The sequence below is a fragment of the Ruditapes philippinarum genome, unplaced genomic scaffold (genome assembly GCF_026571515.1).
Source record: "Ruditapes philippinarum isolate M1 unplaced genomic scaffold, ASM2657151v2 ctg3083_1_1_1_1, whole genome shotgun sequence".
Taxonomy (NCBI): domain Eukaryota; kingdom Metazoa; phylum Mollusca; class Bivalvia; order Venerida; family Veneridae; genus Ruditapes; species Ruditapes philippinarum.
The window spans coordinates 243,993-261,732 of NW_026866180.1; the positions used below are offsets into that span (position 1 = coordinate 243,993).

The 17,740-nt window shown below is 32.2% G+C and overlaps 1 protein-coding gene across 2 annotated transcripts; it reads left to right on the forward strand.

Annotated features, from left to right (window-relative positions):
* Positions 1 to 399: 399 nt before the first annotated feature.
* LOC132731585 (uncharacterized) lies at positions 400 to 15,779 on the forward strand. Of its 2 annotated transcripts, none has more exons than XM_060717789.1 (18): positions 400 to 589; positions 1,396 to 1,647; positions 3,716 to 3,857; positions 4,602 to 4,868; positions 5,459 to 5,568; positions 6,160 to 6,300; positions 6,657 to 6,851; positions 7,667 to 7,782; positions 8,257 to 8,383; positions 8,731 to 8,840; positions 9,558 to 9,775; positions 10,084 to 10,261; positions 10,689 to 10,857; positions 11,671 to 11,928; positions 12,701 to 12,765; positions 13,766 to 13,887; positions 14,595 to 14,764; positions 15,258 to 15,779. In XM_060717789.1, exons 2-18 carry the CDS (start codon positions 1,432 to 1,434, stop codon positions 15,687 to 15,689), a joined length of 3,036 nt encoding a protein of 1,011 aa, XP_060573772.1. In that variant the 5' UTR covers positions 400 to 589; positions 1,396 to 1,431; the 3' UTR covers positions 15,690 to 15,779. The 2 variants fall into 2 exon arrangements, with proteins under 2 accessions (XP_060573772.1, XP_060573773.1); XM_060717790.1 differs by lacking the exon at positions 400 to 589 and adding an exon at positions 602 to 735.
* The last annotated feature ends 1,961 nt before the right edge of the window (positions 15,780 to 17,740 follow it).

Genomic DNA, 17,740 nt, shown 5'->3' on the forward strand with positions numbered 1-17,740 from the left:
TACAGCTTGAGCATAAATGATACACGAGAAGGGGGATCATATTGTCAAATATTTTATTACATAACTGTTGGTTAACATTGTCCCATTGTGCAAATCGTTGCACTTTACATCTCATAAATATATCTGATGCGAAGTATATTTCCTTATTATTTGATTATTTGAAATTATAAGTTTTCTTTATTTGAATATAAGTTTTGAAATAATATTTGTTATCTTAATGTTTTCAAATAGCTAAACAGATTGCAACATAATGCATTGTATCGTATTTTCTTTCTTATTAAGGCTATTAAAGTACACTTATGAAATTCTATACGACGCCGTGAAATCAATAAGCACTGACAGACGACATTTAGAGTATTGTTTTGTGCGTTCTTTTTGTATAGCATTATCCAATAAAAAAGCCCGTATCAACTACTGTGTAAAATTTTAAATCAGGAAGTGCAAACGAAATAATTCAAACTTTTCTTATTCAAAGTTGATATTTTGGAATTTAAGGAAATAAATAATATGATTTATTCAAAATAAATCAGAATATTTTAACTAGTGCCTAAATTGGATTTTTTTATCTTTATGGAATAAAAGAAAAAAGGTAGTATTGATTTAAAGCTGCTTGCACGTAGTTTGTGTGCAATTTTTTAACATTTTCGGTTATATATATAACATTTGATTGACAAAACATTCAAAGCGTGACGATATTAAAGTAAAGTATTGCTGTACGAGTTAGGATCAGGTGAGGTAAAGATATTCTCATTTTGGAAATAATTTACAAGGCAATGTTGATTATAACATAAAAGCGTTATATACAGGAATTACCACATTGACCAACGATTCATGTTGAATTCTGCTTAACCCGGTGCTAGGGGGGGGGGGGGGGCGTGGACGTAGTTTGCACTTGACAGTACCGTCCATGAACCTGCTCGATCAAACAGAGTCTGCAACATTTTCAATTTTGCCGTGTTAGGCTTTCTTTCGGGATTCTTATTTTCTCTATTTCATAATTTTATGCCTTACTCGCTTTATCTCATGTTCATATTCTTTCTTTAATTTATCAAGATATTTATCAAAATTCAAGTCATTTGCGTTACATCGCCAGCCACTTACCACACAAATACGGTGACACAAGCATGATAATGTATTTCTCCTTTCTTGCAATTACTATTATTCAAGAATATACCTACTCTTGGGAAAGATTTACTCTAAGTTTGTGCTAAATTATTTGATAATTATTTTCATGACAATTTTGAATTTTAGAAATTTAAGGTAATGACGTATGTAATATGTTCTCTAGGATAAAGGATAAAAGTCAAATAAGTGTATGATTATTTTTAAAATATACTTGTTTTTCTCTCTCGAAACAATACGTTATCTCCCTCTTCTTGTATTTTATGACTCTAGAACAATACCTGCGTTGACTAAACGAAAACGGCAGATATGGCTGACAAAGATGGACATCATCATCATAACAATGTACGCCAAGTTCCTCGCGTTCAATGCGAAGAGGATATACTGCAATTAAAGATGCAACAGATGAGGATTCTAGCGAAAGATTGGGATGTGGATTTATCAGGTTTGACAGGGGCAGATGGCATGCATGACAGACTTATTAAATTCTGGATAGACCGGCAAGAAGGAACAAATAGTGGCACGGTATTGCTTGTTTGTATCTTTCGTCATGTTATTAGTTATTATTATATAATATTAATAATAAGACCATGTGCGATTTAAAATGACCGGAACTCGACAATAAGAATAACGCATTTGACAAAAATCAAAATGCAATATACATCAATTGATACAAAGGGAGATTTATTCCTTCATTTTGAAGCAAAGTATAATATAGTACCATAAAATTTATATTATTATACTATAAATTTAAATATGATCTAGGGATCTTCGTAAACCACCAAAAACATAGCAAACTAAAAATGATAAAATCAACTACAAAATAATAATATACTAATATAATGTGAACTTTATACTTTACTTTTAATGAAACTTTTATACTTACTTTAATGAAACTTTATACTTGAATATAAATATTCTATATCTTCTGAAGCACATAGGACCATCTACCCTTATCTTACCACTATAAAGCTATATGTTACAAAAAAACATAAGATATCTACAAATTACATATATAAAGTAAGATATATATAGTGTATTGTCTCATTTAACAACGATTGTTTTCTGAAGAGTACACATATCCTGGTTCGTTATAATGACCCAGTTACACTATCCAATAGGAAGAGATTGTCGTACATGCGTCTCAATAATATTTCAACATCATCTATATTATACAAGACTGTTACAAATATCTTGTATAATTATTACACGATTGCAGATATACTTGTATGACTTGGAAACCATTTGAACTGTAGGACAGATACTTGTCTTTCTTCCCAGAATGACAAGACAAAAAACACATACCCCTTGCAACATTTACAAGGAGCCCTATTTCCCCGGAATGAAACCATTTCTCGCGATTATACGGAACCACGATTCAGAGTGCAGACGGTTTGATTCTCGATTCGTCGTGGACGTTTTTAGACTCGTTTTGTTGTCACCATTTTTGATATCTAATATAAAGAAAAGACATTTTCTAAGCAACCTAGCGATTCATTAAGAAATTGTCGTGGCTATGGTTTTGTTAGAATTAGTACATTAAGTACCCGGGTATCTTAAATATGTTGAGATGAAATTTATTCCTATAACTGTTTGATGTAAAGTTACTTTTTTGGAAAAGAACAAACAGAAATCGGTCAAATATGTACAGTGTTTCATATTATTAAGTTTCAATCAATTATTTTCTTTTATTTATTTATTAAAGATTTATTTCTCAATGTATGCTCTGTGAAGACATGCCTGAATGTAAATCTATTATGTAATTTAAAGTACATGTATGTTCAATCATTTGCGACACTTTAGTCTGCCCATCAGAAATATTGGGTTACAAACATAACAATTAACGTCGCGTTAAACAAGTATCAATTTCAAGTTTTCAACAGTATGCATGACAGACGAAAACACGTGTTATGTAAACGTGATATTTTTCCATTTAAGAATTTAATGAAATTCAAGTCACGATTAAGGAAACTGTATTAAATCTGGCAATGAGAAGTGAAATCACATCTTTATCTGATAATGTATCAACATAAATAATAAAGTTATAAAAATAAAATAAAATGCTCAATAAAATTTATGTTTACCCTCCATTTATTAAAAACTAAGATCATTATAAATCATTGTGAATGAGTTATGAAGTTCTTACTAAAATACGCTAATGGAATATCTATATCAAAATATAAAATATCAAAGTAAAATATGAAGACGCTAATAACATATCAATTGAGTTGAAATTTGATAGTTGTTAGGTGTTGTTAACCGAATTATTGCGCAAGTTTAATCAAGTAATTAAAATATTACAAATAAGAGCATGATAAAATGACGCGCGACAAATTATTGCACCGTGAAAACATAAAAAATCCGAATTACCCCAGACTTGTCAATAATTGGATAAATTACGTAAATCTCGTTTATTGACATGACATAGTCACACTTCAATGATCGAAGTTAAACAGTATTTACAGAGTAACTACATGAGAGAGGCACAAACTTTACCATACACAGACTACATCTGCTTGTCTTTAATTTCTTTGACATGAGGTTGTACAAGATGCATATGATTTTGCATCAAATTATCTTATGCTTTCTATAGACAGAGTCGGTTGATCTTGCAAGCGCATTCCAAGAACACAAGAAGACACGAAAATCTCTTTACGAAAAGTATAAGAAAGCGGAGAAACTGTATGAGAATTTTACAAGAAAAATACAATCCAACCTAGAAGAATCCCACCATGGTAAATCAAAATTTCATACAAGTTCTTTCCTTTACTTCGAGAATAGGTAGGACTAGGTCAACTACCGGGTACTTTCTTAACAACAGCCAACTTTCAAAATTTGTCAAAATTCAAAATGTTCCTTCACTTCCACTTTACTTTCCTGTAGTATATTTATATGCGTTATTTGGAATTATACGCATCTTTTTATGGAATGAAAAGAAAAAGTTACATTGAAGGTTCCACATTACCGTATGAACTTAACTATTGATGTTTCTTAATTCAAAATATCAGCACTTTCAACTTAAAATGTTTAATTGTACATTAAATCATTTACATCGACCTCATTTTTTTCCACTGCCAATTTTCCCTTAATTATCTATATATTTCAAAAGGTTGACCGTTATAAAACAGCAATTAATAATTACATACATATGTGTCGTATAGTATATATAATATATATAATCTGTTTAAATGTAAAGAGATTGACGTACTCTTTCTATGAAATTGAACTGTACCGATATGTTCTTATTTTTTTTATTCCAAAGTATAAATATGAAATCTAACCTACCGGTAACATTTTGTATTAAACTTGTTTGCTCACGATTTACATTAAGATAAGAATAACTTCACATTAAGGCTATTATTTATTTTAGTGTGCTAGCAAACCTATAGGTAGTATTGTTGATAACGTAAAACATATTAACACTGGTTCATTCAATTGTTTTTAATACATCAATATTTTTTCAATGTCCATCAATTAAGGCGTGCGCACAAATTTGACTGAAAGAAAAGACTCGTTAAAGTCGGGCGAATGTACGATAGTTATAGCTGGAGAGGTTGGTGCCGGCAAAACAAGTCTTCTGAACTTGATTCTAGAGACACAGATCTTCCCAGTCGATTCACTCAAGTGTACCAACACTATTCTTGAAATACGAAGCAGTGATAACGAAGAAGCTGTTTTCTACTGCAAACCAAAGATATCAGACAATGGGAAAAAAGTCAGAATTCCTCCAAAATTGATCAGCCTAAGTATGATTCACATATATCACAAAGTGTCTTAAAAGACATAAAAAATATCACTTTATTAATTCATTTCCATACAGATAAGAGAAGATTAGTCCCATATATGTGTCCTATAACATACTTTGGTACCAGAATCTTTTTTTTAATCAAGTGTTTCGTACGAACGCAAAATAAACTTTTCCAAACCGACCGCTTTGAATTGGAATATATGCCATACACATGATTTCCAAATGCATGTATGGTCTTTATGTTGCATAAATCACGCAAGCAGAGATTGTAAAAATGAAGAAATGATAGGAATGATATTCTGTATAATAAATAGATAAATTCGCACAACAATACCGATTGGTTCGATGTTGTTATTCTACACATGCTAAGATAAGTGCTAAACAATGATTAACCATTCCTGCATGAAAAGAACTTTACCGGCATTTGTTCGTGTACATCATCTTTTGTATTTATTAGTAGTTAAAGCTCTTTGACCGTCAGTTTCTCAAAGTTCTATTTATAAGACTGGCAATTAAGGAACAAATAAAATGTGAAAATGCTCAAGTTAACATACTACATAGATGCATATATTTATACGTATGTTTCAGAGAGTCAGGATGGAATTAAACAGTTCAAAGACTGCGTGGCGGAGTGTGATCAATCAGAAGACAACCCTTATGAGCGATGTGAAGTGTCTTACCCATTCAAAACACTCAGTGTATGTATATGCTATACTCAATAATCCTTACATTATTCCAACCATTGCAAACGTGCAAGAAAGTACATGTATATCTTCCAAAATTCATCATAAATATTAAGAATGTGAATTGACTTAGTAGCTCGTCTAATCAAAATGATTTTAATGTAAATACCAATCAAGAAAAGCATTCATATTAAAATAGATAAAAAAAAACCTTAACGAACGCCCAATACAGTAAAATTAATGCTGCATGTCCGGCCTTTTCATGACCGCCAGTGGCCAATACAAACATTATCAGTGTAACATGACATTTAATGACCCTGTTGGATTACTATCGAAATTTGATTTCCGCATTTAACTATATTAATATCATTCACATTGCAACTTTTTTGGTCACATCGTTACTGTTCAGGTCGTATGCCGTCTTGTAAGCTTAGATTTTAGGGTAACACCTTCTTGCATTATTCCAGGAATGAGCAAGAACCGTAACAGATCTTATAAGAAACCTTCCGAAATTAACTCGTAAATTGAAAGAATTTAAAGTTTCTCGCTGGAATTAAAATGGTTTTTTATATACTGTTTCCTTCTTTTTATTACATGTGATTTTAGAAAGGCGTGGTGGTTGTAGACACCCCAGGTATAGAAGGTGGCAGTAATGTGGATCAAAGATTACAGACATATCTCTCGAGAGCGTTCGGCTTTATTTACGTCATCAACACGAATACTGCTGGAGGAGTTCAACAAAGCAGGGTTTGTTGATCTTTATTCTTGTCTTTTGTTGAAACATATAGCCAATTGTTCATTTTATGTTTATCAGTGATACCATGTAGCCATTCTTCTAGTATCAATCATAATATTGAAGTTCTGTCTACAATTTAATGTGTGTCGTACCTGTATTCATTTTGACGTTTATATTGATACTTAGTATCTAAGCAATTTTTATTTAATTTGACAAAACCAATAGAATATACATCAGCCAATTATATATCATAGAAACATGTATTAGCACATTTGTTAAATTTTGACTTACTTAGGATGTAGCCTTTGCTAGTGGAATGGGTGCAGTCCTTTTGATTCATAAATAACCATGAATGTTTCGATTTTAGCTTGGTCATTTGCTTAAAACTGTGGTCAACGAAAGCGAAGATTTCAGCCCAGAAGCTTCTTTATTCATCGGCAATAAATGGGAATATGTACCGGAAGAAGACCGCGTTGAGGTACAACAAGATATCTTCTACAAGCTAAATCAGGTGTATCCAGGGATACGAAAAACGCAGATACATTATATGTCTGTGAAGAAGGTACGAGTATTTACCGAAATGTTTCATAGTTCTTTAAACACACATTCTTTAATCAATCGGGGTATGCTCTTCCTTTTTGGTCTTGTTTTTCATATTTTGTTATTGAATTACACTAAAATGTCTCATTGTATGTTCCTTGAACACTAACGTATAAAATGCATCTGTAACTGCTCCTTCACTTAACGTTATTAATTTCAAATCATATTTTGATGTTATACATCCTAGTGGGCGTACATAGTAGCATGAATTATTAACAACTACAGCCATACAACATTTTTATTTGGCCATGATATCAAGGATTCCCCGTGTGCCTTCTTTGTTATAGTGGATTATTTTTTGAGAATCTTAACTAATACCTGAACATGTAATATTATACTAGACGATACTAAGAAAAATACTAAGAAAAAAGTAAATTTAGAGCTAAACACCATTATGATTTTGCTCAAGCACAATGCACACTTCCAAACTTAAGTTGGATTTAGGTAATTAAGACCTATTAGGTATAAATTTTGACCGTGATGTTAAAATGGAAGACAATTTATCACACTTTTGTAACCACCAAGAATAGAAGTATTGAGTTGAAACGTTGGAACCATAGATTCAATGTTATTGTTTGAAAGAGAGATTCATTGTGATTATTTTTCCCATTCATTATGATTATAATGATAGGTCAGAGTACACATGGTTTGTCATGGTACCAGATAACTGTTTATGTTGAATGGTTCTATCTTTTTCTTTAACGGATATCAATTAGCAGTTATTTTCACATCATTTTATCTCAGGTGATATAGAAGCAAGGTTTATTGCTATTTTAGGCATCGGAGTTTCATCTGAAATACAAAAGAAAGCTGCAGGAACACACACATTTAATGAACAAAGTTGTTCACCTTGTTCCTAACAGTCTTAGACAGGGAATGATTTCTCACTATTGGTAAATATCTATTGTGTTTATGCTATTCTTTTGATAAGTTGCATGTATACGAGTATAAAGGACATATACATTGTATAAAATTAATTGTAAGATGTATTCACCGCAATATCAAAAGGGTGCCTTCCCGATAGCCTGGTATGACTTAATATTTTCGGGGCTGCTTTCAGCGAACATTGCGGTTTCTCGTTGATCTCTGTATTCATTAATTATAGATATAATTTCTTATAATAACAATTTATAACTGTGACGCGTATTTGAGTATATGACAATAACATAACACATAAGGACAATTAAAGACATCCGGCCCATTGTGCCTACATGTCACCAGTACAATCAAATGAAGTCATACTTTTACATAAATGCTTAAGGCAGAATGGAAGAAAGGTTTTATACTAAGCGTTTCAAAGTTCATGCAGTGATTGTACAAAGTTTAAATACATACAATAAGCTATGAATTATTATTATATAACACAGGTGGCTTTCTACATTCCTGGCAAGGTCCTCGTACCTCCTGCGTGTGACAAGAGTACAGCAAGCGATGACACGTGAGGAGCTAGACAGACAATATGAAAAAGTTCACAAACACGTGACCGATTTACAGGTAACCTATCTATTTTTGTCTGTTCCATTTTGGTTTCTGTTTCTATTTCATTGTTTATGTTTAACTGAAAACAACACATATCCCGAAAGTAACAAAATAGCATAAAAAACGAACAAACGCACAGAAATTTCAAAATGATAAAGCATTTACAGAACAGGAGTGATTATCAAGAAGTAATCGTGTTTTTATGTTTTAGTGTTCGTAATTTGCTGGTTATATGTATAGTTATTCTTGTGTCTTACATTTTTATTATAATTTTTATAATATTGTGTCATATATTCTGAAATTAATAGATAATGCACACAAAGTTAATGTGCAAAATAGGCTCAACGTTTTACAATTTTCAGAAAAACACTGACGAATGCATCAGCCGCCTCCGTTTCAGGGTTGAATATGAAATTAAGAGAATAATAACAGAAGTCCAAAATATTCTAGAAGACAAAACGTTTATTGGCAGGTAAACTTTTAACAATCCTACTTTATATTTCAGTAGCTGTAAAAATGGTAAAATCCCCAAAATAGAAATGTACTGACATAGATGTTGTACAATTTGTGGCAATTCAGGAATATTTTAAACACTCAATGTTTGGATTTTTATATTATAGATAAAAATATTTCTGTTGATTTGATATGATACGTGTGAATCACGAGTGACAACATCTCAACTTGATGTCGCCGACCTTTGATCAGTCGGCTGTTTTCACACTTCGACTAATTGAGATGAAAATATGATGGACTTTAATTGTCGGGACCAAATTTTCTTTTCGACTAAACAGGAGTCTCAGTAAGTCAAAATTTGACCTGAGCGGAATTAAAATACAAAGATAAAGAAGGAAATTTGACGGGACTTTAGAAATTCTTCGACTAACGCGGAATTTTGAGTAAAGCGATTTTGACTTATTGAGAGTCAACTGTAATTTATATAACATTATTTGTGTGTCGTTTTGTTGCTAACATTTTGATTTTAAGTAGAAGTGTGATTTGATGCTAAATGATCGTCTAGCACTCGTTTAAGTAGACATTGCCTTTTAACCACACATATTATGCCTTTTGGTTTTCTAAACAATTGTTTATACTTAAAATATTATATGTCCCATTTTTGAATAGAAAGTTGTGTTTGTTAATAAAGGGAATACAATAATAAAAGCATGAACTATTTTCATTTTTTACACAGATTAAGTAATTGGGAAGGCAAGGAACAACGTCTGAAACCGGACAAGAAATGGAAGAACACTGCAGATGCTGCAGCTGTGAAAATATCAGATCGAATTTCGCGAGAACTTGATGTCTGGCAAAAACAGAAAGGCCTTCTACACTTGATAGATAATGAAATCATATTAGTGTTCAGGAAAGAGCTCGGACTGATGGACGATCAAGTGAAAGAACTTGAAGGTATCTTATCTTGTTATTGAGGCAATACTAGCTCGGATTATACATGTACTTCTAATGCGTTTGGAAACTTCTTTTTTTTTCTTTAAAATTTGTTTTATAATTATCCTAGTTTTCTGTGTTTTATATACAAGCATATTTAAAATTAACATTAAATATTAGAAATGTTTGGGGTTGTTTCTTTTTTTTTCAGAAAAATAGTGAAAGACTTAATAGCTTACTATCAGAGTAAATACAAACAATAATACCACTTTGTGAAAAATAACATGAATAGTTGTAATAGTGTGTGTAAATGTTTTTGCATGATCTAGAATATTTGATGAATAGCCATAAAGACAACATGAAGCAAATGATGCGTGTAGAACGTCCGAAAACCTTCTTCTTTAGAAAAGCGAAAAAAGTAGAGAAAACATACTCAACGATAGGTGGCGCGGTCAGCTGTATGGGAATGCTTAACACAGACAAGAGAAAAGTTCGAGATATATTCAAGTAATAATTATATTTTTATTATTTTTTCAAGCTTGAAAAACTTTAAATCATTACTATACCTTTGATGATACCAAATGATATGCCAATAGTACATTTACAAAATTTCAGTTTTCAATGAGAAATAAAACTTTTGTTTTGGTCGCTTTTCTGTGTGTGTTTCACGCCGATGTTGGTCGATCTGCCTAAGCGGAATAAACAACTACCCAATAATGTTCATTTTCTCACCAAGTGATAGACTTCTAATCAGAAGCAAAAGTTGTAGACAAATGACTACATGTGTATTAGTCAAAAGTTAAAGTACGCCTCGCACGCCAGCGACCCTTGCATTATTAATCTAATGCTTTCCCTATTCATCTTAGCGGGCTGACAGATTGGGGGAATAAAACAGATATGTTTGCTAAAGATCCAATCACCTTCTATGTTTCAGGATAAACTTTAATGACACAACACAGGCTCTAAAAATGTCAGAGGCGACTCAGCTATATATAAATACAATACTGTCACACAAAGAATTCAGCGGGAAACTGAGAAAATTCTTTGACCGTTACTTTAAAGACATTGATGAAGCTGCGAAAAGAATTCCTGGATTTCTTAAGGTGAGTAGAGAGAATCATGAAAATGTGTTTGCGTATTTACATGTTTATATATCATCGGCTGGCTTAATTTTTTTTTGTATTTCTTCACGTGAGAACAGGATGCTATGAAGATGTAGTTACATTATGTATTTACTATCTGTTGCATAAACTGTCTGAGTAAACTACTCAAGTTTGTTCCAAAACCGTCCCCATTAATTCTTGTTTTCAAACAGTTTAATTCTATTGACTAGCTTTATACATATTTGGTGCGTCTGTAAATGTAAGAAATCAACATGGTTTAGTATGCATATGTCACCGGACCACTCATTCGGGGAAATAATTGACAACATGGGCCGACAGATTTTCAATGGGTTTAATATTGTCATGGAAACATGGAAAGATACGCTCCTGTAACAAAACAATATAAATACAATGTCAAAATAGGGGATTAGCAATACATATTCATAATATCAAAGCAATGCACGACAAACATTACATATTATAGTTTCAAATACACATGATACTTGTATCAACATTATATATTTCAAAAAAAGCGTGTAGCATATAAATAAAACATTTTAGTATACAATAGAAGGGTTCAAGATTGATAAAAAAGATAAATAAATAAAATATTTTATTATAGAATGACAATTATTGATATAATGTCTAAAACATAAATGATTAATAATGTGAGAATGCATAAAATTTAAATCGATTTTTTTAACAAATCTAAATAAAAATTCATTTAATGAAATTAACGGTTGCTGCATTAAATTACATTAAATTAATTAATGATAAATGAGAAGAAAGTTTTTGAAAAATTTCCGTACTTAGGCTGACCAGCAGCTTATAGAGACATTAAGGACCAGTATTGAAGAAGACGAACGATTGAAGAAGAAACTCCCAGAATTAGTGAATGAATGTTGCGACCTTCTTGGAAAACTAGATATATTCTACATCAATAACATAATGAAGTTTGACTACGATCTGTCCGAGTTAGAATGGAAAGATAAAAAGGAACTTGGTAGCGGAGCATATGCCGAAGTATACAAATCCAAATTGAAGAAAAAAGATAGACTAGTTGCATTGAAGGTAATTGTTATCAATTTAGACAATAACGAAGTAAAGTTTTTGATGTTTCTGCAAATGTATAAAGCAAATTACAGCTGTACAGTATGATTGTTTTGTTTGATAAAGTCATATCGACACTTGAAAGATCATATAACGACTTGACAGTATTACTGGTGGAGAAAGGCATCAGTTACAACTACGTGCATAATTTCTAAAACTAGGCGGCACCTTTGTTAAAAATCTGGAAAAAGTAATCTCTCGGAAGCATTAAAAACAGCAAAATTACATGAAAATTGCAGACTCGGTTTGATTGAGTCTGTATATGCCTTCCCTACGCTAGCTGGATAGCTTCATCACAAGAAAATATCCAACATTCATGACGGGATTCGAACCAACAGCCTACATAGGCAAATGCTTCTTAGACGGTGACCACAAAAGCATTGCCAGCTACATTCACATTGGCTACGCTTCAGGTTCAAATGAACTCACTATAACTGCACTTAGACAAGTATTGTTTTCTTAATGTTAGTCATTCTTGTTCCAACAATAAAGTATTGAAAAATAACATTGAATAAAACCTTTATAATATATTTGGATATCACATTGGTATTTGTGATAATGAAAAGGATAAGCTTCTTAGTCTATATATTGAATTAATTAAGAATTTCAATTTTGTTAACATATATCATTTTATGGAATATATTGTAATATACCGGTATTAGGATTTAAACAATCATGCGAAATGTAATATCATAGATGTTTTTACTTCCATTAAAGTGAACTTTTTTTTCAGGTAACCACTGATGAAGTCAACGAATCAAATGTTACAGAAATTCTGAGTGAAGACAGGACATTGAGGTGCCCTTTTCTATGTATTCTCATGATTAATTTTCTTCGTTTACATTGCATGATATGAATGATATAAATATATAAATGTTTTCAGAATATAACGAGGACGTAATTCGGCATAATTTCCCCGATTTTTATACTCACAACAATAGGCTTGGAGATCTATGTGGCAGTTGTAAAAAGTTTGCCAGAAACAACTTCAAGGCAGTGTTGATATATTTGTGATATTTCTGGGTCATTGATTTTAATACGATTACTGTGGGAGAATGCATAATACTTTCGCTGTAGACATCTCTATTTGTAGAGTTATATGAAAAAACATGAACTATTATTATATATTAAACATGTGCCTGAAACATTCAACACATTCTTGTGCCAACTACATTTATTACAATTCCTTTATCCTAAGGCAAACTAAGAAACTGGCGTATTATCAATGATATTAAAATTAATTGAACATTGCTTTTTTGCCGACGGTCCTGTGTTGATGGGTTTCATCGGGGGTATGCGTTCATTGAATACCATCCTTCTTTGTTGATCTTTGTTTACGTAAATAAACACTATACAGGTGAAATGTTAACATTCAAATGACAGAATCTCTATCTGACAAAATATCTCCTGTATATAAACATCCATGTATATATGAAATATCTACAAAAATACATCAACTAAAATATAAGCAAACGACGTGCTCCTTTACACAAGGCGCTTGCAAAATGACAACAGATCCCTACAATGTTAAGATATATTATATCACCTAGAATGAAATGTTCATGGTTGCATAATTTAAATATCGACAAAGGCTAGATAAAGCATTATATATTCTTTAATAAACAAATAGTGATATTAATACTATATCGGAACAAAGATCAACATGGAAGTGTGGCATTCAATGAACGCAGCCCTGACTAACTCCAGTAAACCAAACCCACCGACACAGCAGAGCGTCGGACAAAAGAAGGAGAGAACATGCATTCATAATACTGGTTTTGGAAAATATGTTTTTCAGGGATCTTAGGCATGATAATGTTGTCAGATATTACGGTGCCTCGTATGAGAAAACATCAAAGGGTCTACACTGGATAATGGTCCTAGAGTTATGTCGGACAACCCTCAAACAGATCTATACTGGTATTATTTTTTTAGAATTTATTTTCTTTCCCCGTGTAATTAAGGTTGACACATACAAGTATCTGTATTATTGTAATATTATCAGGCCCAGAATAACTTTCTCTCTCAACTTTAGGCTCAAGTTAGTAGATGTTGAAATGTTTCTGAAGGAAAGATAAATCGAATTATATTTACTGGAAGGAGTCCTAAACTCTCAGCTAAACGAGTATTCTCAAATCATTTAATATCATTATACCTCAAGTACTATAGCCTTGTGTGACTTCACATGGTGATATTTCGATCTATCATATCTATCAAATGAATATCACCATGTCAATATTTTTTGTAATATTCCCCAGGGGCGAGTAATCTATATATAACCTCAGAAAACGTAATGATCCTGTTCACTCCCCTGATAAAAATCAACGATGAATGATAAAATAAAAAAATAACACATCTCATAACCCTCGGCTACCATCCGGTTTAACTGTACTAGATATATATCATTTAAGTCCAGATAAGAAACCTATTGCAGTAGTTTACGAAAGGTCGGTGGTTCGATTATGGTGTCAGCTCATGCCTGAAACAAATGCACTTAGAGGTACATGCGGCCTCTCTACATCAGTATATCTGGAAAGTCGCCATGTTACATTCACAGTGTCATTGTTATCTTTAAAAAAACAATTTCCCCCTCATATTTAACATTTCCATATCTCTTTTTCTAAAAGGGAGTGAAAGAAATGAGCGGAAGATACCTGGTTGTCTTGGGAACGATCATCCTCGTTATGCTGATGCAGCGAAGTTTGTGCTCGACCATGCCCACCAAATCTGTCTTGGCCTAGAATACATTCATGAAAAAGGATACACACATAGGGACATGAAACTAGAAAATGTGCTGGTAAATATCTGTGCTTTTTATTTTACCATTTTAGAAAGTTGTGTGTATAGATGGACATCAAGTGATTGGTTATTAATGGGGTATGGCTTCTGTGAATTATTATTTCTACATAAGTATTTTTAAATATCTTTTATATCGTTAAGGCATCTTAATAACTGATATATGTATTAAATTGTCGCGGTTAAAATTGAATTAAAAAATGTATTTTTTGCTGTTCTTAGCAGGATTTGAGTGAAAAGCATAGCAACCCTTTTCAGTTTTTAGTCCTTTTTTTACAATGAGAATAACTTTTCTGGAAAAACGGAGTGAGCAAATGATTTCAAATTTTGCACACAAGTGTTTAGTCTAGATCCGCACAAAATGGAACATAAATTTCGAAAAATTATTTCCAGACCTATCATTACTTACTGTCATAAAACCTCAGTGAAGTCCCTTTCACAGTACAGACATGGCAGTTTTCAGTCTAAAGACATGTGTTATAAATAAATTGCAGGTAACAGACGATAATGTCATCAAGATTACAGATGTTGGCGTGACCAAAGTTACAAAAATGCTGTCGCAGACTGAAAGGGGTTCTCCAGCGTATATGGCTCCTGAAGTCCTCCTCTCAGATAGGGCCCAAACAAACAAGCTGGATATCTACAGTTTCTCAATCATGTTCTGGGAAATGTGGTTTGGAAAAGACATAGCAGACGAGATAGCGACTAAATGTTTCGCCTACGGTATCAACGGCAATGCAATGGACGAGCTGAAATATCATATTGCAAAAACTGACGGCTGGAGGCCCTCACTGAGTTCACCTAAACGTCCACCAGATTTGATACTAGATGTTTTGAAAAGGGGATGGTCCTTTAATCCCGAGATGAGACCAAGTGCGAAAGACTTTGGAAACACAATTAATCATGTACTTAAAAACGTTCTATAGACAAAATGTTTAATTACCATACTAACCAATGGATGAGGGTAACAAAATTGTATTGCCTGTTGCATTATTATTCGGTGATTCAAAATTATCTATAATAACTGTGAAAACATAAAAAATTGCTGAAAAATAACCAGGAGTAAGATGAGAAAAAAACAGATATGTTTGACAGTTTGAAATTCAAAAGGCACGAGTGTGTACTAAGAACATGTAGTTAAAAATGTGTAAAAAGAAAGAAAGAAAGAAAGAACGAAAGAAGGAAAATGATTGTAATCATGAAAAATGTCCAAACCAGTATCTGAATTTCAGAATACGAACAATTGTTGTTAATCATTATATATGTAGTGCCCGGAAATGGAAATACTCTGTATATCTACAGTGGTATTGATAATATTAAGGCCAAGAGTGACCAATGAAAATTTACGTTACGAACATTCAGTGTTATAACAACTAAAAGACTTCTGTAAATTATCCTGTATATGATAATTCATTTTGGCAAAACCACCTTTATATATAATGGTCTCATTAGTCCTATGCATACATAAAAAGTCGACTTAAGTACATTTTAAGTGTCATTCAGTGAATAAGTCAAATTTTGTTTGTTTGTTTGTTTTGGGTTTTACGTCACATCGACACAGTATAGGTCATATCGCGACGTTCCAGCTTTACTGGTAAAGGAAGACCTCAGGTGCCCTTCCTTGCATTATTTCAGGCACGAACGGGCACCTGAGTAGAACCACCGACGTTCCGTAAGCTAGCTGGATAGGTTCCTCACACGAAAGAATCCAAAGTCCCTGTCGGGATTCGAACCCACAGCGGTGAGGGGCAAGTGATTTGAAGTCAAATAACTGTATTCAAAATTTATAGGTCACCTATCTTAATGGGCATGGATAGTGGCAATCATGACCGGGTTTGTATGTTATAGCTAAATGCCTGAAAGGGCGTGTTGACCCTCATTAATTAAACCTATAATACATTTATAGATCACGTTTTTTTAAATACGAATCTAAGGCATGTTTTATCCATGAACATACATAAATATATCTATTTTTATATATCATTGATTTCGATCTAGTACAATAATGTGAATTTCAGTGCAATTTGATTGGCTGAATATAAATTATTTATACATTTATATCTATAAAATAATATCCAGTAATAGATGTTTTATATATTGGTGTTAATTTTCAAATTTGTATATTAATTGATGTTTTTCATTTGAAAAACTCAGATATCAGAAATAAAAGCAAAAGTCTAACTGAGTAGTCTTTTTATTATTGCATGAAATACTTATTGCATAGTTATTTCGTCGGGCGTTACTTTACAATAAATTATATATACGGTCTTAAACATGGGTTTGATAGACGTCTCTGTTTTTCCATATCTTTTTCGCCTTCTTTGTTCGCTACTAATGCTTTTAACATGGCGTCAAAGATACATTCAAAGCGAAGTTGATTGTACAATAAATAGTAAATAGCCTGTCATATATTGATTTAGAAATTAAGCAAAAAAAAAAGACCTCAAAATCCCGCTGACCAACTTTAGTCTATGGATATGAAGTTTTGCCTGTTGTGAAATATCAAAACGAGGTTGAATAATACAAAATCTCATTTTTGTAAAATAAAATGAAAAAAAAAACAAAAACAAAACAACAACTTCCAGATTTTTAGGATTTGTCTATCGTTCTTTTTAAAGGCAAATTTTGATTTTATCTACGCAAGTCTCTATTGTTTATATTTCGAATCCATTGCCGAAATATAGGTTTGTCACGACTGAGTTTCTCTTTTGTTTTCCAACTAACTTAGAAAAATATCACATGATTTACAAACACTGACAATATTTTTTGGTAACAAAATATTTATCTTACGAAGCCCATGTAACTTTTAAATTTATTTGTTTATTTTTTCGGATTCAAAGGCTCAGTGAAAATTGCTCTCTCCTTTGTTAAAGTGGCATTATGCTCATTAAATCGCTGTCAAATTGAATTGAATTGGTAATATAATTCAAAAGATTGAATATTATAATGATGATTGATCAATAATTGATAATGAAAA